Source organism: Oncorhynchus kisutch, linkage group LG24, assembly GCF_002021735.2.
Source record: "Oncorhynchus kisutch isolate 150728-3 linkage group LG24, Okis_V2, whole genome shotgun sequence".
Taxonomy (NCBI): domain Eukaryota; kingdom Metazoa; phylum Chordata; class Actinopteri; order Salmoniformes; family Salmonidae; genus Oncorhynchus; species Oncorhynchus kisutch.
The window spans coordinates 15,226,469-15,250,287 of NC_034197.2; the positions used below are offsets into that span (position 1 = coordinate 15,226,469).

Below are 23,819 nucleotides of genomic sequence, written 5' to 3' on the forward strand. Positions count from 1 at the left end.
CTCCTGGGGGGCCTCCTGTGTTAAGAAGCAGTGTGGAGAAGGTGTTGTTCCCAATCCTCACAGCCTGTGGTCTGCCCATCAGGAAGTCCAGTTGCAGTGGGGGGTGACCAGACCCAGTGATACTGAACTGTCCTCAATGAACAGAAGTACATGCCTTAACTTTTGCCATTTTTGAAACGCTTAACTCAATGGATCTGGATCTGTACATGTGGATTTAACGCTGTAAACTACATTCAGTGTAGCCAATGTCCATGATTTCAGAGAGTAAGTTATTCAACAGTTCTATTTTCACTGAGTGTAGGCTATCTGAGAACTTCTATAGTAAGATGTGTCAAACACAAGTTTTCAGTGACATCATTATCACTGTCCTCTTTATATACGCTCCAGGTGGATTAGTGGGTATCAGCAATGCACATCCCGTCTCCTTGTCCAGAGGGACCATGGAGAATGGCCATGGCAGCACCCGTGCCAGGGTGCGAGCAGTGATGCCTAAAAACTGGGAGGTGGCCTACAGCGACTCAGGAGAGCCTTTCTACATAGAGTGAGTGACTATTCTATATGGATAGACGCTCTCTTTGACTGGTCCGGGATCAGTTTCCTCTAAATCTTGAATGTGTTGACTTGTAAATACTGTTATATAGCATTGCCATGGTGATTGATTGGTGACTTTGGGGTGGCCTGTCTGTCACTCTCTTTCAGCCATAACTCCAAGATGTCCAGCTGGCAGGAGCCTCGTGCACAGAGCAGCAGAGAGACAACGCTTGACAAAAATACATGTGAGCTCTCTCCCAGGGAAATACTGCTGGAGCGTTTAACTCAGGGTTTCCCCAACTCGGTCCTCAGGACCCCAAGGGGGGCACGTTTTGGGTTTTGCCATAGGACTACACAGCTGATTCAAATAATCAATTAATCATCAAGCTTTGATGATTTAAATCAGCGGTGTAGTCGAGGACCGAGTTTGAGAAATGATTGTTTAACCGTTGCACTGCCTAATAATGCTGTCTGTACATTGATTAGACTAGGATCATAGGACCATAGGCACAGTGAGCTTGTTAATAGAGTCAAATGAAATGAAATGAGCTTTTAGTAGAATTTAGAAACTGTGTCGTGATTAAGCCCTAACCCGATAACAGCAAGCCAGAACCTGGAACTAATGGCAGGGAGCCATTTTGCTAGCTGCTATGTCTGACAGAGGCCATGTGTTGGGCATGACACTGACAACCTACTATCATAATTATGTTATGTGATTCACTGGTAACACAATAATACATCAACATTTGACCATTCTAGCTGATTATAGCAGTGAGAAATCCCATCTGCCATAATATCACGAGTAAAGCTGGTCTGAATCTGTTGAGTGGGTTGCAGTTTACTGTTGTAACCAGCAGGGGGCGATACATATCAGCCAGAGAGTTTGTTTCCTTTCAAGGAGCTTGAAACTTCTCTGTGGGACATTATGACAGGACGGAAAAAAACACGTTGCCTGCATGTCTATTTATTCCTAAACGTTTTGCACTAAGTGCCATCTGGCCATGAGTTTTCAGTGTTGTGCATCTCTCAACTCAGCTCTAAAGTGGCACATTCTAAGCAGTTTACACATTCACACACACAGGGTGCAACCTCTCTCTGTCTCTCTCTCTCTGTTGTTCTCTCAACCTCTTCATAGTGACCTTTATTTCCTCTTTACCTTCCGATTGCACAAATCCTCTCTGTCTTTCTCCCTCCCTGTTGTAAAGCCTCTCTCTCTGTGTTTCTTTGCCCTTCTCGCTCTTTTCTATATCTTTCCCCCCCCTCTCTTTCCATCCCTCCATTGCTCTTTCTCAGTACCAGGGTTCACAGACGAGCCAGGGGAGCTGAGGGGTTTCTCTATCCACACACGCTTCTCTAAAGGTCCCAGGGGGTTTGGTTTCAACATTGTGGGGGGCAGCAGAGCCAGGGAGTTCCTTCAGGTCTACAGTGTCACGCCAGGGGGACCTGGAGCTCTCAACACAGGTAGGAGAGAGGAGGAAGAAGGGAGGGGAGGGACAGGACAATATACAGAGATTGTCATTTATGCAAAGTTGTACAGTTGTGAATGGATTGAGAATGTGATTTGAAACAGCAAAAATGCATTTAAAATTTTCTTTGATAGTAGAAAACAGACTTTTCTAGGGATATGTTAGATTCTGCTTCCGGTATCATAACTGGGCCAATGTTGATATCATGTTCCTCGTAAATGCCCTCCCAGGCCCAACTAATACTATGCCCCTGCCCAGTCATGTGAAATCGATAGATTAGGGCCTAATGCATTTATTTCAATTGACTGATGTCCTTATATGAACTGTAACTCTGTCAAATTATATTTATTTTATTTTGTTACACTCGCAATAACATCCACTAACCATGTGACCAATATGATTTGATTTGATTTGAAATCTTAGAAATAGTTTTTGTTCTGTATATATACATTTCTCTCTCCCTCCTCTCCCTCAATCTCTCTTTCTGTCATTCTCTCTCTCCTGTCTGGAGATGGATTATAGTAGTGGGATTTCTCTGTGATCTCTCAAAGAGAGTACATCTCAATCAATCCCTAATCCTAATGGTTTGCATGCCATAATCTGTCACCCAATGCATCAATCAACACACGTACAGTACCAGTCAAAAGTTTAGACACTACTCATTCCAGGGTTTTTCTTTAATTTGACTGTTTTCTGCATTGTAGAATAATAGTGAAGACATCAAAACCATGAAATAACACATATGGAATCATATAGCAACCAAAAATATATATAAGTAGGCAACCTTTGACTTGATGACAGCTTTGCACACTCTTGGCATTCTCTCAACCAGTAGTATTATGTAGTGTTATGTAGTATTATGTATATTATATTATGTATTTTATTTGTCTTTTTGTTTCATGTTTGGAGCCCAGGAAGCAAGACAGCGGCTAATTGGGGATCCCAATAAAATATGAAATACTACTACACACACCCAAAAACACATGTACACCACAGTATACGAAGATAGTATACCATTTATGAACTACAGTACATTGTTGTGTCCCTTCAAATTATTTGTAAAGTACAGTACAGAGTGTAGGTTTGAAATGTATACTAATGCAATGGGATAACTTCACCAGACCTCCCTCTCAACCTCTCCTATCTGTCCATACAGCAGATATCCTGGTTTACATCAACGGCGTCTGTGTCCTGGGAACGTCCCACAAAGAAGTGGTAGAGATGCTGAAGGCAGTTCCTGTGGGCCACAGTGTGGACATGGTCCTCCGGAGGGGATACCCCATGCTCTACAACCCCGACGGCTGCCCCAAGCAGCCCCATCCTGGGTTCACCGACATCTGTGACCCCTTCCTCCCACCCACCACCACCCAGCCCCAGCCCTCACACCAGCGCCTCCCCCTCCTCCGCCCATCCACAGCCCCAACCCAGACCCAGTATCATAATCTCAACGGGGTCCTTTCTCACCACGATGAGGTGGGTTATATGGGTCCAGGAGTGAGGCCAGGACTGGATGCCAATGGGAATGCCACCTCCACAGCTACCCAACCACCATCCTCTTACAGACACTCCAGCGGTCATCTTGCTCACTCCGCTGACCCACCCTCGTACAGACGATCCAGTCGCTACCTATCTGATTCCACTTCCCCTACACCACCCTCATACAGACAATCCAGTGGTAGCATCACTCCCACCACCCCCCCGGTCCGCCCGCCCCACTCACTGAGGGGCCTCGCCCACCTGCAGGCCACTGACAACTGCCAGAGTGACAGCGAAGTGGTCTCAGCCATCGGCTCACACAGGTATGGTAGAACACGCAGATACACACACACACACACTGATATACACACACACACAAACAATGTCATTTAGAGGTAATTTACTCTCATGGAGAACCCTGACTATCTTTCTTTGTCTTTTCATTCTCTGCAGGGCATTCATGATCCGTAACCACAACAATAACTCCCTCTCTACCCCCCCTCAGCCCCTGCGTTACAGAACCTCTAAGAGTGACCTGTCTGAGAGCGCCCTGTCCACCTCCTCCACCCTCCCTGTGTCCAGACTGCCCATGCCCCAGTCAGAGACACCCCGTCTGTCGTCCTCCCCTGGTGGAGGGGCGTACTCCCGCCTCATCAGGCCCCAGGCCTCCCTGCTGAGACCCCCTCCCACCCCTGACAGCCCCCACCTCAGCTTCAATGGCTTCCATGGCAATACAAGCGGCAGCGGCAGCCCCATAAGCATCTCGTCTCCCGGGGCGATGAGTCTGGGCAGTGGCTTTGGGGTGGGAGGTGGAGGGGAGCTGGTGCCAGTGGCCCTGGCTCAGTGTGAGGGTGGAGGGGGAATGGGTTTCAGTGTGATGGCCGGGGGACAGGGGGGCAGGCTGGCCCTTGTCAAGAGGGTCTGGGACAGGAAGCAGTGCTCCTCCCTACAGCCAGGGGATGCCATCATGAAGATCAACGGAGCAGACGTCCAGAGTCTCAGCTTTGCACAGGTACTGAGGAGGGGAAATAGCAGAGAAAGAAGATAAGGATAGAGATGGAGAATAAGTATAGGGACATTTAGATCAGAGATAATAAAGTGATGCTTTTCCATCCAGGTACAACAGGTTCTCCAGGAACACACCAAACAAGGAGAAGTGGTCTTATTGGTTCACAGAAGAGGTAAGAACATGAGCTAGTTTCCTGCAAAATTGTTCTCAAGAGTTTTATTTTATTTATGACTATATTCTCAGCACAAGTGATGAATAGAGACTCAAAACATTTCTCAAGAATTCCTTTGTCTTTAGTGATGTTATTTATCTTCTTCAGGTTCACACCGTTCTTCCATCTCCCCCAACTCTATGCAAAGAGTCCCCTCACCCCTCCTCTGCCCCCATCCTCCACCCGTGACGTCAGACTACAATCCTTCACCCCCTGCAGACGTCCTGATCCTAACCCGTCCCTCCTCCACCCCTCCTCCCCCGGCCATGGTGCGCTCCTCTCTGGTCCAGAGCACCAGTTTCCTGGAGTCAGTCCCAGTCACCCTCACCATGGAACCCAAAGACTGGCTGAACGAGGGCATGGAGGATGAGGGGGACAGGGAGGTGGTGATCCCAGGACCAGGGCAGGAGGGAGGGGGACGGAACCGTGTGCCCCGGGGGTTTGATGTGGAGCTGAGGAGGAAGCCAGGAGAGGGGTTCGGATTTGTCATCGCTTCAGAGGATGTAGAGAACAGGAAAGGTGAGAACTGATTGATTTGTAGCAGAACACTTGCCACGTTGCGTCTTCTAATTGGTTGGATTGATGACTTTCACTTCTCCCAATTTCCCCCCTCTCTTGAATGGTTAGGTATTGTCATGGAGTTACTGCAGAAAATAGGAAGCATACCTTTTCAGACCAAATCCCTTATCGTGTCCCTTAATAAATGTCGTCACCCAGTGAAAAGATGGCCTTCAGCTTGAAGAGAAAAGCTTCCCAATTGGCCATACTGTTCTGTAGGATGTTGAATATATTATGATGGCTGCATGACAGTCACTGAGTCATGATGTTGAGTCATAGGTCTCTGTCACGTAAAGACAGACCTCCCCACCCCCAGTAGTCCCATGATGACATCATCTTGCTCATTATGTATTTAGTGTTTTGAACAGCACTACAGATACTATGGAGTCAGAAAACACAGTAACAGTCCGATGACAGCATTTAATGCACTACGTGTATCCTCGTTATGCTAAAGCTGGGGTGTTGTGCTGCTTCCTTCCTTGTGTGTGCGCACGTGTGTGTGCGTGCATCCTTGTCTGTATCAAGGTGCTATATTGTTGTTATAGGGTGTAATATTTTGTGTGCTGGTGCCCAAGTGTGCAAGTGCATTTGATGAATATTTGTGTGTGTGTGTGTGTGTGTGTGTGTGTGTGTGGGGGGGGGGGGGGGGTATCACATGTGAACTCGCTGCACCTCATGAAAATCAATGGAATCGATAGTGAGATTATCCAGCGTGAAACCCCATACCACTGGACTATTAGGACCTAAGCCACACAGGGTTTCATATGTGTCAGTGCTCTTATCTAAATCAAGCCGGTCAGCTCCATTTGCCTCCCACAGCATAACCTTCTGATGATAACACACTGCTTTACACTCATAGTCTTAATGCTACTGTAACCCTACACAGTACACTGCATCTCTATCACATTTAGTTAACAGCACAGAGATTCTTGAAAGTTAGAACAATTCTTGTCCGGTAGGAACATTTAATTTTTTATAGTTAACCAATTTTGATTTTGTTTCATTATTTAAGCTTACAAATTATATTTAGGGGAATTTGCTTTTGGAATTTTGTAAATATTTTCTATATTATGCATTTCCACGTTGGCTCTATACCTGTAAATGCCCTAAAACGGAGAATGGGATCCCAATTTCAAACCCTCCAAAAAAGTGTTTATAATTCAACAACTGGCAATAATGAATATTAACTGAAAAATGATATTTGTAGTTTCTTGCAATAGCCCTCTCTGACTTTAAATAATATTTCTCTCAAAACTGTGATTTCTAAAAAATGTGTCGTGGGATTTGGTCAACTCAGTCAGATTTGTCTAAAATCCTGAATGAATCAGGAATGAGCAGGGTCAGCGACACCATAAGGACCCCTTCTTCTTGTCTTCATTACATCTAGTGCAGCAAGACCACTCATGGTCTGGAAAGTTCTCTACTTTTGATAGATTTAAAACAAACAATATTGAAATCACCATGGTCACAACCATAAACTGTCAACTCCATCTGCCTAATAGATTAAGATAGGATATGAATTTTGGTTCAAATATGTTTATTTTAATTAGGTTTTAGAGACATGAAGCCACTGATGAAAAATACAATTGCTACTTTTGTATACCACTTGAATGAAGAAGACAAATGCAATTTTTGTCAACTCTGTAAAACATCAACTCTGTCAGAATTTTTTCGAACGTCAACTCCGTCAGATTGCTGAAAGCTCTGATAGAATGGTGATGTTTTAATTGGGGATTTTCAAGTGAATCCTTTTCTATATTTTACAAATGTAAAAAAAAAAATTTGAGGCAAAAATATGTCTGTTTTAAGTATTTGTTGTCTACTCCGTCAGTGGCTTGTCAACTCCGTCACTGATTGCTAACTCCCTTAAGATCATTTTTTGTTGTTGTCAATATTCAGAAAAAAAATATTTTAATCACTGTTCTGCAACGTATGCTTAAACTATTGACGTGTTTGATGGGCTACATCTGATCTAATGTTTGCTTTATAAATGTTGTTTTACGAAAAATTGCCCTGGAACATTATGTAGCACTATAAAATAAAAACAAAAAGAAGTTTCAAGATTTGTATTGCCTATTTGAATAATCTATTGTGAGAATGAAACCATAAAGGCTTTTAACCCTGTGACGCGTACGAACACACGGGTGTGATCGTTTTACAGTGGTCCCTGCAGCGTACGCTCAAACCGATGTGATTAGAACACTTCATTAGAATGTCCAGTTACGATTGACGCAACAGTCAGCGTTTGAGCTGAACAAACAGTCTTTACAACGCATTGTTCTCGATGTGAGCAGTTTATTTCTGGATGCGTTGTTCAGACAGTCACAGAAGTAGCAACGACATCATTTGAGGGTTGCCGACGGTTACATTTCCTGTTGGAGTTGACGGAGTTGACATAAATCTAGTTGTTTGGATTTTTCGGAAAATATGAAATCATTAGTAGGTTGTTCCCTTTACATGGCGTGATAGCTGATACTTTGGTCTATCAAAATATGTATTTCAAATGTTGTTAATATTAAGAAAAATATTTGTGAGAAAAAAAAAGTAGATTGTCTCATCAATGAAGCTAGTTTATGTAATCATTATGGCTGTGAAGGGGAAAACATCCCACCTGATTAGCTATTAGCTAGAGGGCACTAATTATACTAATTATACTAATTATACTAAATATATAGCGTAAAACTTCAATTAAATGGCGAGTCTCAAATAGCCACCTGTCCCTTTTAATAGCCAGGCAACAGCACACATTTCAGCAAATAAACGCCCGTTTCAAATAAACACCAGGTGTAAATTAAATGTTTACAAGGTTACCATGAATTGTTTACAAAGTTTGCTGTTTGCTTTGTTCCATAAAATCAACAAACTTAGTGAGTAGGGACTCCCAGAAATCAACAGAAAATTCACAGTCAACAGCTAATTATTAGAATCAGGTGTGCTAGATGAGGATAGGTGTGAAAACCTACAGGACGGTAGCTCTCCAGGAACAGGGTTGGAGAGCCCTGGTGTAAATGATAACACGGTATACTATCCATTCCATGTGATTAATTATCTCACTGCTCTCTCCTCTCTTTGTATTTGCCCCTCTGACCATTCAACTCTAATGCAGTTCAGTTTTCTTTACGGGCTAAGCTACCATACATGGACGTTGTCGTAGCAGGATTAAGGTTGTAGGTCTTTCGTTTTCTCGCCACGACAGGACAAAGGCTGTCTCTCGCTCCATTATCTTCTCTCTCACCCACATTTCACCCCTGTCTTATCTCAATAACTCTTCTCTCCCTCTCCATCCCTCCCTCTCTCTTTCTGTATCTCGCTCCTCCCATAATCTATTCATTTCTATATACCTCACCTCACTCTCCCTCTCGTGAGCACCCGCCCCCTCTATCGCTTTCCACACCCATTCGCTCTGCAGTAAAAGGGTTCAGTCGGGTTTCTCTAAAGATTAAAACTCTCTCTCTCTCCTCTCTCTCTCTCTCTCTCTCTCTCTCTCTCCCTTCCGCCCTCTCTCTGACTTCAGTGAGACGCTACGCTGAACCTTTCCTCAGCGGAGCAACACCAGGGATATGTTTTCGTTAATTGTTTCTTATTGATCTCACTCCCAGGCATTTGGATCTAAACATCACACACACGGCTGTTTTAAAGGAATTCAGGATTTTCTTTACGCTACGTATGCTATTCAAAGAGTCATGTTGGAAAGACTACAGTCTGCTTTGAAAACTGTCAAGGACTCCAAACGTAATTATGTTGCGTAGTTTACGTTTAATGCACTTAGCTTTGGATAGTGGTGGTATTTATATGCACCTGTTTTGGCTTTCTGGTTTCTGGTTGAATGCTGTCTGTCAAAGTTTGATGCTTTGCTCGAGTTGTCACACTGTGTGTGTGTGTGTGTGTGTGTGTGTGTGTGTGTGTGTGTGTGTGTGTGTGTGTGTGTGTGTGTATGAAAGAGAGAATTTTGTTTCATTTAAATTAACATTACAGATATGCACCAGATGCTGTCAATTAGTTCAACAGCTGCGATATGTTTCTCGTCCTTTGTTTCCTCGGGCACCATTGGCGTTTGAGTCATTCATGGTAATACTGTAAGCAGTAGCTTGAGGATGTAATCCTACAAGTGGTTATGTTACTGGTAAAAGAATCAGTAGTAGTAACATTAGTAATTGCAACAGTAGTGGTAGTGTTAGCAGTTTAACAGTGGCAGCTTAGGTAGCAGCCAGCAGGTATGGTAGTACAGTAGTAATGGCAGTAGCAGGTTTCATAGTAACATCTGTTGACATAGCTGCGTAGCAATCATGCTAGTTATCAGTTGTGCTAATAGCATTAGCAAGCATGTAACGTGCCCACTGCCTCTCCTGGCTTTAACACATTTCCTCTATAAGCGGCCTGCGGTGCTGGAGGGATCTCTGCACCGCCTGATTGCCTGATGCATGGGAGCTGTAGAGGTACTGTTATCAGTACTGAGCGGTGATCAATGCAGCGCGTCACAGTCACAGTCAGCCTGCTCTGCTACTGGGCATACTTTACTGCAGTGGGATTACCCCTGACAGACAGGAGAACAAGGAGAGCCAGAGGAAATGTGTGTGTGTGTTTGTGTGTTTGGGTGGGTGGGTGGGTGTGCGTGCGTGCATGCGTGCATATTGCTCATGCATTATGCATGATAACACTATCTTATAAAACTCTGCTCTGATTTGACCTGATTGCAGTTTCATGCCTGGGTCACCCAGATTGTACTCAGATCTGGAGAGAGAACTTAGTTCTTTGACTCATTTAAAACAATGATTATCCGGATGGGATCCTCCGCACACCACATCTGCCTGACTATCATAGTCTGGGATTACACTCTTGTTGATTGTACAGCAACAATGGGACAGATCAGGAAGTACTTAGTGTACTGTATGGTTTTCATACTAAGACTAGGATGAGGAAAGGGGAGAGAGTGTGGCATTTCTGATGCATGAGTATCTGTCTCTGGGTGTTGATGTTGTCTGATTGGTTATATAATGAGGATGGCAACACAGGACAGCCAGCTGTCACCACACTCAGCCCAGTACACCTAGGAGAGAGAGGGGGGGGGCTTTGCGAGACGACGGAGGCAGGCAAGAGGGTGTTACTGTATGGCAGGATGAGGGAGACAAGGAGGAGGGAGAGAGAGAAAGGGAGGAGGGAAGAAGGGAGACAGAGTAGGGAAGGAGGTTGGCAGATGGTCCTGTAAGAAGCTTTTTCAAATCAAATCAAATTCTATTGGTCACATGCACATATTTAGCAGATGTTATTTGTCACATGCACATATTTAGCAATGTTATTGCGGGTGTAGCGAAATGCTTGTGTTCCTAGCTCCAACAGTGCAGTAAAATCAAACAATTCACAACAATACACACAAATCTAAAGTAAAAGAATCGAGTTAAGAAATTTATAAATATTAGGATGAGCAATATCGTAGGGCATTGACTAAAATACACTAGAATAGAATACAGTATAAACATATGAAATTGGTAAAGCAGTATGTAAACATTATTAAAGTGACTAGTGTTCCATTGTTAAAGTGACCAGTGATTCCATGTACAGTTGAAGTCGGAAGTTTACATACACTTTGGTTTGAGTCATTAAAACTCATTTTTCAACCACTCCACAAATGTCTTGTTAACAAACTATAGTTTTGGCAAGTCGGTTATGATATCTACTTTGTGCATGACACAAGACATTTTTCCAACAATTGTTTACAGACAGATTATTTAACTTATAATTCACTGTATCACAATTCCAGTGGGTCAGAAGTTTACATACACTAAGTTGACTGTGCCTTTAAACAGCTTGGAAAATTCCAGAAAATTATGTCATGGCTTTAGAAGCTTCCGATAGGCTAATTTACATAATTTGGGTCAATTGGAGGTGTATCTGTGGATGTATTTCAAGGCCTACCTTCAAACGCAGTGCCTCTTTGCTTGACCTCATGGGAAAATCAAAAAGAATCAGCCAAAACCCCAGATTTTTTTTTTTAGACCTCTACAAGTCGGGTTCATCCTTGGGAGCAATTTCCAAACGCCTGAAGGTACCACGTTCATCTGTACAAACAATAGTACACAAGTATAAACACCATGTGACCACGCAGCCATCATACCGCTCAGGAAGGAGACGCGTTCTGTCTCCTAGAGATGAATGTACTTTGGTACGAAAAGTACAAATCAATCCCAGAAAAACAGCAAAGGACATTGTGAAGATGCTGGAGGAAACAGGTACAAAAGTATCTATATCCACAGTAAAACAAGTCCTATATCGACATAATCTGAAAGGCCGTTCAGCAAGGTACTGCTCCAAAACCGCCATAAAAAAGCCAGACTACGGTTTGCAACTGCACATGGGGACAAGGAGAAATGTTCTCTGGTCTAGAATAGAACTGTTTGGCCATAATGACCATAATGACCATCGTCATGTTTGGAGGAAAAAGGGGGAGGCTTGCAAGCCAAAGAACACCATCCCAACCGTGAAGCACGCGGGTGGCAGCATCATGTTGTGGGGGTGCTTTGCTGCAGGAGGGACTGGTGCACTTCACAAAATAGATGGCATCATGAGGTAGGAAAATTATGTGGATATATTGAAGCAACATCTCAAGACATCAGTCAGGAAGTTAAAGCTTGGTCGCAAATGGGTCTTCCAAATGAACAATGACCCCAAGCATACTTCCAAAGTTGTGGCAAAATGGCTTAAGGACATCAAGGTCAACGTATTGGAGTGGCCATCACAAAGCCCTGACCTCAATCCCATAGAATATTTGTGGGCAGAACTGAAAAAGCGTGTGCCAGCAAGGAGGCCTACAAACCTGACTCAGTTACACCAGCTCTGTCTGGAGGAATGGGCCAAAATTCACCCAACTTATTGTGGGAAGCTTGTGGAAGGCTACCCAATACTAACTGCGTGTATGTAAACTTCTGACCCACTGGGAATGTGATGAAATAAATCAAATCTGAAATAAATCATTCTCTCTACTATTATTCTGACATTTCACATTCTTAAAATTAAAATGGTGATCCTAACTGACCTAAGACAGGGAATTTTTACTTGGATTAAATGTCAGGAATTGTGAAAAAATTATTTTAAACGTATTTGGCTAAGGTGTATGTAAACTTCCGACTTCAACTGGACAGCAGGGTTGAGTAACCGGCTGGTAGCCGGCGAGTGATGGCTATTTAACAGTCTGATGGTCTTGAGATAGAAGCTGTTTTTCAGTCTCTCGGTCCCAGCTTTGATGCATCTGTACTGACCTCGCTTTCTGAATGGTAGCGGGGTGAACAGGCCATGGTTCGGGTGGTTGATGTCCTTGATGATCTTTTTGGCCTTCCTGTGACATCGGGTGCTGTAGCTGTCCTGGAGGTCAGGCAGTGTGCCCCCGGTGATTTGTTGGGCAGACCGCACCACCCTCTGGAGAGCACTGCAGTTGTGGCAGTCACCGTATCAGGCGGTGGTACAGCCCGACAGGATGCTCTCAATGGTGCATCTGTAAAAGTTTTTTAGGGTTTTAGGGGCCAAGCTGAATTTCTTCAGCCTCCTGAGGTTGAAGAGGTGATATTGCGCCTTCTTCACCACGCTGTCTGTATGGGTGGACCATTTCAGATCGTCGGTGATGTGTACGCCGAGGAACTTGAAGCTTTTCACCTTCTCTACTGTGGTCCCGTCGATGTGGATTGGGGCATGCTCTCTCTGTTGTTTCCTGAAGTCCACGATCAGCCTCTTCATTTTGTTGACGTTGAGGGAGTGGTTATTTTCCTGGCATCTCACCTCCTCCCTGTATGCTGTCTCGTCATTGTTGGTAACCAGGCCTAAAACTGTTGTGTTGTCTGCAAACTTGATGACTGAGTTGGAGGCATGCGTAGCCATGCATTCATGGGTGAACAGGGAGTACAGAAAGGGGCCGAGCATGCACCCCTGTGGGGCCCATGTGTTGAGGATCAGCGAAGTGGAGGTGTTGTTTCCTACCTTCACTACCTGGGGGTGGCCCTTCAGGAAGTTCAGGACTCAGTTGCACAGGACAGGGTTCAAACCGAGGGCCTCCGAGATTAATGATGAGCTTGGAGGGTACTATGGTGTTGAAGGCTGAGCTGTCGTCAATGAACAGCATTCTTACAGTGCCTTGCGAAAGTATTCGGCCCCCTTGAACTTTGCGACCTTTTGCCACATTTCAGGCTTCAAACATAAAGATATAAAACTCTATTTTTTTGTGAAGAATCAACAACAAGTGGGACACAATCATGGAGTGGAACGACATTTATTGGATATTTCAAACTTTTTTAACAAATCAAAATGATTCAGCCCCTTTACTTTCAGTGCAGCAAACTCTCTCCAGAAGTTCAGTGAGGATCTCTGAATGATCCATGTTGACCTAAATGACAAATGATGATAAATACAATCCACCTGTGTGTAATCAAGTCTCCGTATAAATGCACCTGCACTGTGATAGTCTCAGAGGTCCGTTAAAAGCACAGAGAGCATCATGAAGAACAAGGAACACACCAGGCAGGTCTGAGATACTGTTGTGAAGAAGTTTAAAGCCGGATTTGGATACAAAAAGATTTCCCAAGCTTTAAACATCCCAAGGAGCACTGTGCAAGCGATAATATTGAAATGGAAGGAGTATCAGACCACTGCAAATCTACCAAGACCTGGCCGTCCCTCTAAACTTTCAGCTCATACAAGGAGAAGACTGATCAGAGATGCAGCCAAGAGGCCCATGATCACTCTGGATGAACTGCAGAGATCTACAGCTGAGGTGGGAGACTCTGTCCATAGGACAACAAGCAGTCGTATATTGCACAAATCTGGCCTTTATGGAAGAGTGGCAAGAAGAAAGCCATTTCTTAAAGATATCCATAAAAAGTGTTGTTTAAAGTTTGCCACAAGCCACCTGGGAGACACACCAAATATGTGGAAGAAGGTGCTCTGGTCAGATGAAACCAAAATTGAACTTTTTGGCAACAATGCAAAACGTTATGTTTGGCGTAAAAGCAACACAGCTCATCACCCTGAACACACCATCCCCACTGTCAAACATGGTGGTGGCAGCATCATGGTTTGGGCCTGCTTTTCTTCAGCAGGGACAGGGAAGATGGTTAAAATTGATGGGAAGATGGATTGAGCCAAATACAGGACCATTCTGGAAGAAAACCTGATGGAGTCTGCAAATGACCTGAGACTGGGACGGAGATTTGTCTTCCAATGATCCAAAACATAAAGCAAAATCTACAATGGAATGATTCAAAAATAAACATATCCAGGTGTTAGAATGGCCAAGTCAAAGTCCAGACCTGAATCCAATCGAGAATCTGTGGAAAGAACTGAAAACTGCTGTTCACAAATGCTCTCCATCCAACCTCACTGAGCTCTAGCTGTTTTGCAAGGAGGAATGGGAAAAAAATTCAGTCTCTCGTTGTGCAAAACTGATAGAGACATACCCCAAGCGACTTACAGCTGTAATCGCAGCAAAAGGTGGCGCTACAAAGTATTAACTTAAGGGGGCTGAATAATTTTGCACGCCCAATTTTTCAGTTTTTGATTTGTTAAAAAAGTTTGAAATATCCAATAAATGTCGTTCCACTTCATGATTGTGTCCCACTTGTTGTTGATTCTTCACAGAAAATACAGTTTTATATCTTTATGTTTGAAGCCTGAAATGTGGCAAAAGGTCGCAAAGTTCAAGGGGGCCGAATACTTTCGCAAGGCACTGTACATAGGTATTCCTCTTGTCCAGATGGGATAGGGCAGTGTGCAGTGCGATGGCGATGCATCGTCTGTGGATCTTTGGGGCGTTATGCAAATTGGAGTGGGTCTAGGGTGTCAGGTAAGATCCTTAACTAGCCTCTCAATATCATCCTTAACTAGTCTTTTAGCTGAGTTAGTTTAGGAGATTAATGAATGAAGCCAATGCGTTCCTTTTCTTAATTTCAGTGAATTATTGCGTTATACTTTTTAACAATATTGGTTCATTTTGTAGGGTTGAGATTGCATTTTTCATGGAAACAGACATGACATTGTATAACGATTATCCATTTCCCATGTCAATCCTCAGTTATGATCTAACATTCTTTCAGAGAAGTACACACACACACCATGGACCACCTTAGCTGCAGTCTGTGTCTCTGATGTTGTGCATGACAGTGAGGGTGAGTCAATGCAGTGTGAGTGATGTTGTGTAAACTGAGTTGAGGGAGGTGGGGCTGGGAAATGCTGGACAGTGTTCTTCTCACAGTCAGGGAAAATGTCAAGCAAGCACAAACATCATAGACTGAATAAAGTGTGTGGTTTGGTGTGTGTGTGTATGAAAGAGAGAGTGTATTTAAATAGGTCAGTATAGACCAGGTTACTGTCCTTTGCTAATAGTAGGCTAATTATGCAACACATTTCTTGCCTACAGTTTAGAAAAGGACTGCAGTATTGGGATAGCGAAATGGACCGAGGGAATTGTTACATTATGTATAGAGTATAAAAGTAAAGTCTTTGCTTGTCTCTGGTACTAAAAAAGGTTGAAACACACACAGTTAGAAGACATGTCGCACTTGAAAATGTTGTCAAATGAAGAAGGACAAAAACTTGTCCTTGGCGTGTCAGGGGGATGGAGGGATAGGCTGATTGATGGGGAAATGAAGGAGGAGAGGAGAGCTTTGGAGATGGGAAGAGAGAGAGAGTGCACAGAGTAAGTGCAGTCATTTATTATATAACCCTGCCAAAAACAGCATAGGTTTAATTACAGCTTGTTTTGAGGGATTTTGGCCCGAACCAGGATGATTTAGATCCCCTCTCTCTGTTCCCACGTGTCCCTTTTAGATGACCTCACTCAATAGCTCTTCACTCTACTTAGCAACCAGTTCAAACAAAAATACAAGTATTGGTGAGAAACAGGTTAGTGTCAATCTCTCTCTTCAAGTGTTAAAGTTTCTACTGTATCTACAAGTCTCTACTGCAGCATTGTACTTCAACCAATGGTTTGGTGTCTGAGGTTTGAGGAACATGTGCTCTTGTATGATCCTGTATGATACAGGACTAATTAGGGGTTTATGAGATGGTGGAACTGTGGAACTTCACTCTCTCTCTCTCTCTCTCTCTCTCTCTCTCTCTCTCTCTCTCTCCAGCCGCCTCGCTCCTCCCTCACCGGTTCGTGACGGTGCGTCGGGGCAGTCCTTCGGCGAGGAGCGGTCAGATCCGACCCGGTGACCGGTTGGAGGCGGTCGATGGGCGTTCTGTGGTGACCTTACCCCACCGGGAACTCGCCCATATCCTGCGCCGAGCTGGAAACACCCTACGCCTCACCATCATCCCCCGTCCTAGCACATGTGAGTGCAAAGAATCACACCTGTATACACACACATATTTACACACACACACACACACACACACACACACACACACACACACACACACACACACACACACACACACACACACACACACACACACACACACACACACACACACACACACACACACACACACACACACACACACAGCCTATACACTCACAATTAAGAAGAAAATAAACTAATCTCCTCCCCATTCTAGTTCACAGGGTCACTAAGATGTCAATGTTCTCTGTGTGTACATGCACCAGTACCTTTTTACTCTCTGTCTTCATTGACATGCTAACCTCACCCCACCTCTCTCTCAGACTCATCCAGCCTATCAGAGACCGCAGACTATGACCCCAATTACAGAAGCAGAAAAGGGCACAGGTCACGACCCAAGGTGAGGGCCATCCATCCATTATGTGTGTCTGAGTGAGTGTATAATGTCCTCGGTCAGTGCTTCCTTTCCACAGAGACACTCGCACTCGCTTTCACCGTTTCTCTGTCTGTTTATCTTTCTCTTCTCCGGAGACTGATATGCACCTCTCTCTCTCCCTCTCTCTGTTTCTTCTTTAGCATGACTCTAGGTATTACAGTGTGGATCTAGACCGCGGCCCAACAGGTTTTGGGTTCAGTCTGCGGGGGGGGGATGAGTACAACATGAGTCTGTACGTACTGGGACTGATGGAGGGAGGACCTGCCTCACGCAGCCACAAAATACAGGTGAGCGTATTGTTTTAGAATGTCGGACCAAACCAGGGTACCTCTTTAAAGAATGCCGTGTCTAATGTTTCCCTGTAAGTTACCTCAGCTGTAACTGTGCTGTAGGTAAGCGATCAGTTGGTGGAGATCAACGGGGACAGCACAGCAGGGATGACCCACAGCTTGGCTGTAGAGCAGATACGCAGGGGAGGACACCGCATACACCTGGTGCTAAAGAAAGGCAACGGATACGTACCAGATTACGGTAAGACACAGAAAAGGACCGGGGGGATAGAAGTTGGAAGCACTGTAAAACCCCAGAGACACTCCTCCCACAGCATAAACTGTCACTCAGTTTCACTTGATTTTAACAGAGCAGGTGGGATGAGGACTGAGGATAAGGTGGCGGTAGACTAGAGAGAATCAGGACATTCAACTGAGCATAAACACTAGAGAATCATCCTCAAGCTGTCAAATGTCTGTTGTTTATCTCTCTGGCCATATTATATCTCTCTTGGCTGTATTATATCTCTCTGGCTGTATTATATCTCTCTGGCTGTATTATATCACTCTGGCTGTATCATATCTCTCTGGCTGTATTATATCTCTCTGGCTGTATTATATCTCTCTGGCTGTATTATATCTCTCTTGGCTGTATTATATCTCTCTTGGGTGTATTATATCTCTCTGGCTGTATTATATCTCTCTTGGCTGTATTATATCTCTCTTGGGTGTCTTGGGTGTATAACCTCTTTCCCTTCTACCAAATTACTAACAATGCTTTTCTTTTTTCTCTTTTTGGGGCTTTCCTTCCTTTTATTATTTCTCTCCTTTTCTTGTGATTCCTTCTTTGAACCCTCCATCTCTCACTCTTACCTTCCCTCTTACCTCCCCACCATGTTTTCCTTTGCTCTCTCTTTATTTCCTGTCTTCTTTCCCTGTTTTATTTTATTCTACAACTTCCTTGCTCTTCCTCCGTTCCTCTTCTCTCCCTGTCAGTGGAGCTGTCCAGTCTGTCTCTATGTATGACCAACTCCAAGCTAGGCGAGCCTTGCTTCTATGTCATCGGCCGGACAGAGAACACGCGGTTGGTAATCGTTCCTGTTAGTCCTCCATTTACTTGTCTCCTTACATTCCTCTCCTCCTCAATCCCTATCTTGTCTCTACTGTTGTCTTTACTGTTGTCTTTAATGTTGTCTCTATTGTTCTCATTGTTGAAAATACCTTGTGTCACTGTCATTGTGAGACCATGATCATCCACACATGCTGAAATGTTGAGACAGGGGTATAACTAATGACTCAAGCCTTAGTTTTAACCCCCCAAAAATGCCAGTTAAGTCATTGAGAACAATATCCCTTGGTTGAATTGATTTGTGTTCAACCTTGCCACAAGAATCTTCTAAGTGTTGCTCAATGCAAAAGAGAGCTAGTGATCTCTACGCTTCAACAATGCAAGAGACATTTGCATGAGAGCACACAATGTTGATATACTGTAATGGTTATAACGCAGGGTTTACCTGGAGGTCAGGGAAGTAGCAGCTGTTGAGACAACACAACCTGCACACATACAGCTACAGATTCTTACAAGGATTCCCTGTGAACTCTGGAGTTCCTCTACAGTGGTTATGTAACATCATCTGCTTCTCTAACTCTCCTTATTCTCTTCTCCACCTATTCAATGTGTTCTCTCTTCTTCCCTGCTTCCTGGGTTCCTCCCTGTGTGTTCATCAGGCCGTGAGCGCAGAGTCACCTCCCCCTTCCTCCCACTGCAGCACCCCGAGGAGCAGAGTGTGGCTGCAGTAGACCTGGCCCGCCGGGCGAGCCGCAGCTACAGGTCCAAGGTGAAGAAGCGGGGGAGGTCTTCGAAAGGGAGAGAAAAGAAGCAGAAAGGAAGCAGGTCAGGGAGAGGCAGAAGCAGCAGCTCAGAGGGAGAGGAAGGAGCAGGGGAAGTGAGCCATAGGCCTGATTCAGACCCTGGACCTGAGAGACAGGAGGAGGAGGACAGTGAGACAGGAGGCAGCGGCCTGAGAGAGAGGACTCAGGTGAGAGGGAGGGATAGGAGGAGGAAGAACAGGAACAAGGGAGGCTCTCACAGTTTACCCAGAGATCCCCTAAGGAAACGTAACAACGATAACATACACATAGAGGCAGAGAGGGGGGATGAGAGAGGGAGGGAGAGAGAGATGAGGAGAGAGAGAAAAAGGAAAAGCAGGAGTGAGGAGAGGGTCAGGAAGAGGGAGAACAGCAGGAAAACAGAGGAAGAGGAGGAGGTGAAGGAAAGAGAGGAGAAGAAGGATATGGAGGAAGAAGAGGTAGAAGAGGAGGAAGAAGATGTAGAGGAGGTAGATGCTTATCTCCCTATTACTAACAAAAGGCTGCCCAGGCCCAAGCAAGACTGGGAGGAAGAGGATGTGGAAGAGAGGGAGAGGAAAAGGAGAGAATGGGACATGGAAAGAGAAAGGGAGTTGGAGAGTGAGAGATTGAGGGACAGAGAGTGGATGAGAGAGGATGGGAGGTTGAGGGAGATAAAGTGGGAGAGGAAGAGGATAAATGATGAGGAAAGAGAAAGGTCTCAGTCCCTGAACAACCTGCTCTCCTTGGAGTCTCGTGTGGCCTCTCCACTACAGAGAGATCCCTTCTCCTTCCTAACTCCCTCCTCTGAGCTGGAGCATGCAGAGTCAGTAACCAGCCACTCAGATGGCAGTGTGTATGCTGCCAGTGTCTCCGGCCTCTCGCTGGCCCTCACAGAGGGGTCTGTTCTGGGGACCCCGGCCCTGCTGCTCCCAGGCCCCTGGCTCAAACCCAGCCAACAGAGGATCACTGAGGTCATACAGGAGAACAGGCTTGCAGGAGAACCGAGAAAAAGAGGGAGGGGAAGGGGAAGAGGAGTCATGGAAGAATCGGGAATATAGATAGCAAAGCAAAAGTATACATGCTGTTTGAGGAAACGGTTATCATATCAAGGGTTCATGATCAAGAAGAGTACCAAACTGTATCCCCTCTTGTTAAACTATACTCAACACAGTTGGTTTTATTGTGACGCTTTTGATATGTCATATTATTTAGTCATATTCTTTGTGCCTTTTGACAGCTGGTTTCTGACTGATGTTACTGTTGACAATGTCCACTTGTAAATATTTGAAGATGTTCCAGTGGAACAGAAATCAGTTTCTCTCCTCTCCTCTGTGGAAATCCCCTAGTCCACCTTCTGAATACAGCACCTTTCTCTGCTCTCCTTCAGGAGTTGCAATAGAATTGTCCTCCTGCAGTTGTTAGGAACTGGCATGGTCGTTCTCTCTGTAGTGACACGTGCCAGTGTACTTAAGTATTGGAGTTTCAGTTCCCTTCCACTGTAGATAGAGAGACAGCATAATACCTCATGATACTGAGCAATAATATGCAACACACCCAGGCTACACTTTGCCCAGGGAATGTGAAGGGAAGGGGGTGGTATTGTATGGTACCTGCGACTCCTTCTACTGTCCATCCAACTGTTCTGATGCTGTTCTGTGTGTTCATTTGATTGTGATGACTTTCAGAGGACCGTGACTTTGTGCAATCTGTATACTAAATATTTGTATTAAATACATATCTCAATGCTATTGTATATACAATATTTAATGGAGCCCTGATTCGCATTGTTGGTACTGTGAAATATAATAATACGTATAAACGATAAAATCTACTGACAACATTTTAATCAATATTATAGACTTGTGATTTCATGTTATTGAAATGAATGTTGTGATATTGGTTAAGTATCAGGGTAAACCCTTCTATCAAACAAATCTCACCAAAGTCATACAGCATGCATACATATTTATATTGTCAAAATGTTATTTCCTGGAAGTAAGAACAGAGCCACTATCCATTCTACAGTAGTGCCGTGCCCTCTTCAGTAGTGGTGGGGAGTTGACTCCGAAAGAGTTGATTCCTTGACCACAGAGAGTCAGAGTCGACTCTTAAAATCCCAACAGGGTCTGACTCCAGCAGATACCTTATCACCCCACTGACGCTGTGAGACATACGAGATGAGACAGGAGGTCGAAGGGTGCCAGATAGGATTGTATGTTACCGCTACCAACAGCATGGCTACACAACAGTGTGTGTGGTGTCTCTCTTGTTGTGATGGTGTGTTTTGTCCTATATTTCTATTTGATTTTGTATTTTTAATCCCAGCCCCCGCAGGAGGTCTTTTTCCTTTTGGTAGGCCGTCATTGTAAATAAGAATTTGTTCTTAACTGACTTGCCTAGTTAAATAAAGGTTCATAACAATAAAAAAAATACTAGCTAGCTGCACAAGCAACCGTGGTTAACACTACTCCCTGAACCAGAGCTAGTGTTCCCAGACGGAACGGCGTCAGCGCACATCATCTGCAGCCGGATGCTTCAAAACATCATAGAGTCGTTCAGAAAGATGTGCCGTGGGAACTAGGCTGGTGTTGGCTACTGGTTAAGCCTAGAATATTTAGGGAATTAGATAGTGTCAAATGGCTCCATATGCATTGCTAATAAATCACCCAGTTCAGAGCACACACTCTGACAATGCAGCTGTAGCTAATTTGAGCTAATTTTGGAGTGTTTTGTCAAATTGAAGTCGGGAGTCGAGAAAGAGTCGACTCCAACCGCTCTGATAGCAGGAGTCGGAGTCGGATTCAACTCCCAAAATCCCGGAGTCGTTCACCACTACTCTTAACTTGCAGTTGCCTTGGTAACCAAACCCATACTGAACCATTAAGCTGGCTCATACTGTGTATGTGGCATTTGGATAATGAATGAGTAGTGGGTGTGTCGTTATAGTCCCCTGTCATGACTAAAATGATCAAACATTACGTATTTTTCCTGTCTATTGATCTTCAGTAAAAACAGCCAACGACTCCTGACATTGAGTTATCTGAATAAATAAAGGACAAGATATGAAATCAATCTGTCATTGCTTTGCCAAACAATTGGCAGACAGTTGTAAGCCAGTTATGGGAGTTAGGGCCCAAATATGATATTTTTGTACAGATGTATTTTTTAAATCCCCAGGTATTGAGATATATAAGCGATAAACCAATATATATTAAGTTAAAGGACTGAAAACTAAAAAACAGGAAGACACATATTGCTTTCAATTGACATTCTATTCAAGACATTTGGAGATGGCGCTGTATGTAATTGAATTATCTGACCCACCGAAACAGTGTTGTGAGGGAAGCAACTGAGTATGTATAAATTATGATGTTGTCTAATTTTAGATACAGTTTTATATTATTTTTCTCATGCCAATGGAAAAAAAGCAGAGGTGTCACATCACAACTGTCACAGCACGTCTCCAGTGTTAACCAGAATATGAATCAATTATTACACATCAGCACATGACTACCGAACCAGTCCAGTTAAGCTCCATTTTTTTATTGAGACGGTTGTTGTTACTGTTGTAACTTGTGTTTTTCAATGCTTCATTTTTTCATTTTCCTAAAGAAGATAATAGCCAATAAATTGTTAACAAACTTAAAATAAACTGCTAATAAAATATTTATATTACGTTACATCATTTTCTCATCTATTTTGACAATACTTGTGTGAGTATGAGATGAGGTTCATTGAGAAGATGTTTTCTACTTAAAGCAGTAGATGGCAGTAAAATGTGGTACAGTGCGGAGGGTGAGGGTGGAAATGCATCTAAAAAAAATGTGTACGTGTGTGTGCGTGTGTGTACATGTGTGTACGTGCGTGTGTGTACGTGTGTGTGTGTACGTGCGTGTGTGTGTGCGTGTGTGTGTGTTTTCATCCATCTTATCTTTGGTATCACTGGAGGGCAGTGCTTCAGAGCACATAAGGACCCTCTTCTCCTCTACCCTGTACTGATGTTGACAGCCATCAAATCAACATCTCCAAAATCACCACTGAGTCAGAGTTGGGACTCACAGAGGCTTGCAAACAAACGAGAGATAAAAACAAGTAGCAGAAGAGAGCTGGAAAGGAAGATGGCAGAGAGAGACAGTATATGGGAGTGAATAAAGGAGAGAAATTGGAATGAGAGATGTACAACAGGAGTGAAAGGGGGAGAGAGGTGGTGTCTGAATAGCTTCAGTGTTAGCATGGCAGATGGAGATGGAGTATGTATGGGAATGTTTAGATGTGCCTGGAAAGAGAATGTATGAGAGGGAGAGGAGGAACCGGGCACACAGGGTGTGTGTGTGTGTGGCAGATGTATGAGTATCAGGAGAGGGCAAATGGCTGATCTTTTAGTAACACATGAATGATTTACCAAGCTCTGTGGAAGAGCAGGGATTTCACATCTCTCCATGTACTCTCTTATCTAATATCAGGCTTTTTACTATTAGTGTACAACAAATTGCCTCACCTTTAACACAATCACGCCCACATGCATACATACACTATTTCTCTCTCTCTCTCTCTCTCTCTCTCTCTCTCTCTCTCTCTCTCTCTCTCTCTCTCTCTCTCTCTCTCTCTCTCTCTCTCTCTCTCTCTCTCCATCTGTCTTTCTCCCACATACACATACACACACAGTTATTGTGACATGAGCAATTACACAA

At 44.1% G+C, this 23,819-nt stretch overlaps 1 protein-coding gene across 3 annotated transcripts in view; it reads left to right on the forward strand.

Annotated features, from left to right (window-relative positions):
• The window catches only part of magixb (MAGI family member, X-linked b), a 49,793-nt gene extending 28,918 nt beyond the window's left edge, over positions 1-20,875 (forward strand). For 2 of the 3 annotated variants that reach the window (XM_031804258.1, XM_031804257.1), the window contains exons 6-17: positions 388-541; positions 700-776; positions 1,825-1,992; positions 3,154-3,796; positions 3,927-4,485; positions 4,591-4,654; positions 4,802-5,212; positions 16,363-16,563; positions 16,896-16,972; positions 17,149-17,295; positions 17,401-17,539; positions 19,006-20,875. In XM_031804258.1, coding sequence (XP_031660118.1) covers positions 388-541; positions 700-776; positions 1,825-1,992; positions 3,154-3,796; positions 3,927-4,485; positions 4,591-4,654; positions 4,802-5,212; positions 16,363-16,563; positions 16,896-16,972; positions 17,149-17,295; positions 17,401-17,539; positions 19,006-20,186 — 3,821 coding nt within the window. In that variant the 3' untranslated portion in view covers positions 20,187-20,875. Of the gene's footprint in view, positions 1-387; positions 542-699; positions 777-1,824; positions 1,993-3,153; positions 3,797-3,926; positions 4,486-4,590; positions 4,655-4,801; positions 5,213-16,362; positions 16,564-16,895; positions 16,973-17,148; positions 17,296-17,400; positions 17,540-18,273; positions 18,362-19,005 lie in introns of all 3 variants that reach the window. The other variant, XM_031804259.1, reaches the window with a different exon arrangement.
• The last annotated feature ends 2,944 nt before the right edge of the window (positions 20,876-23,819 follow it).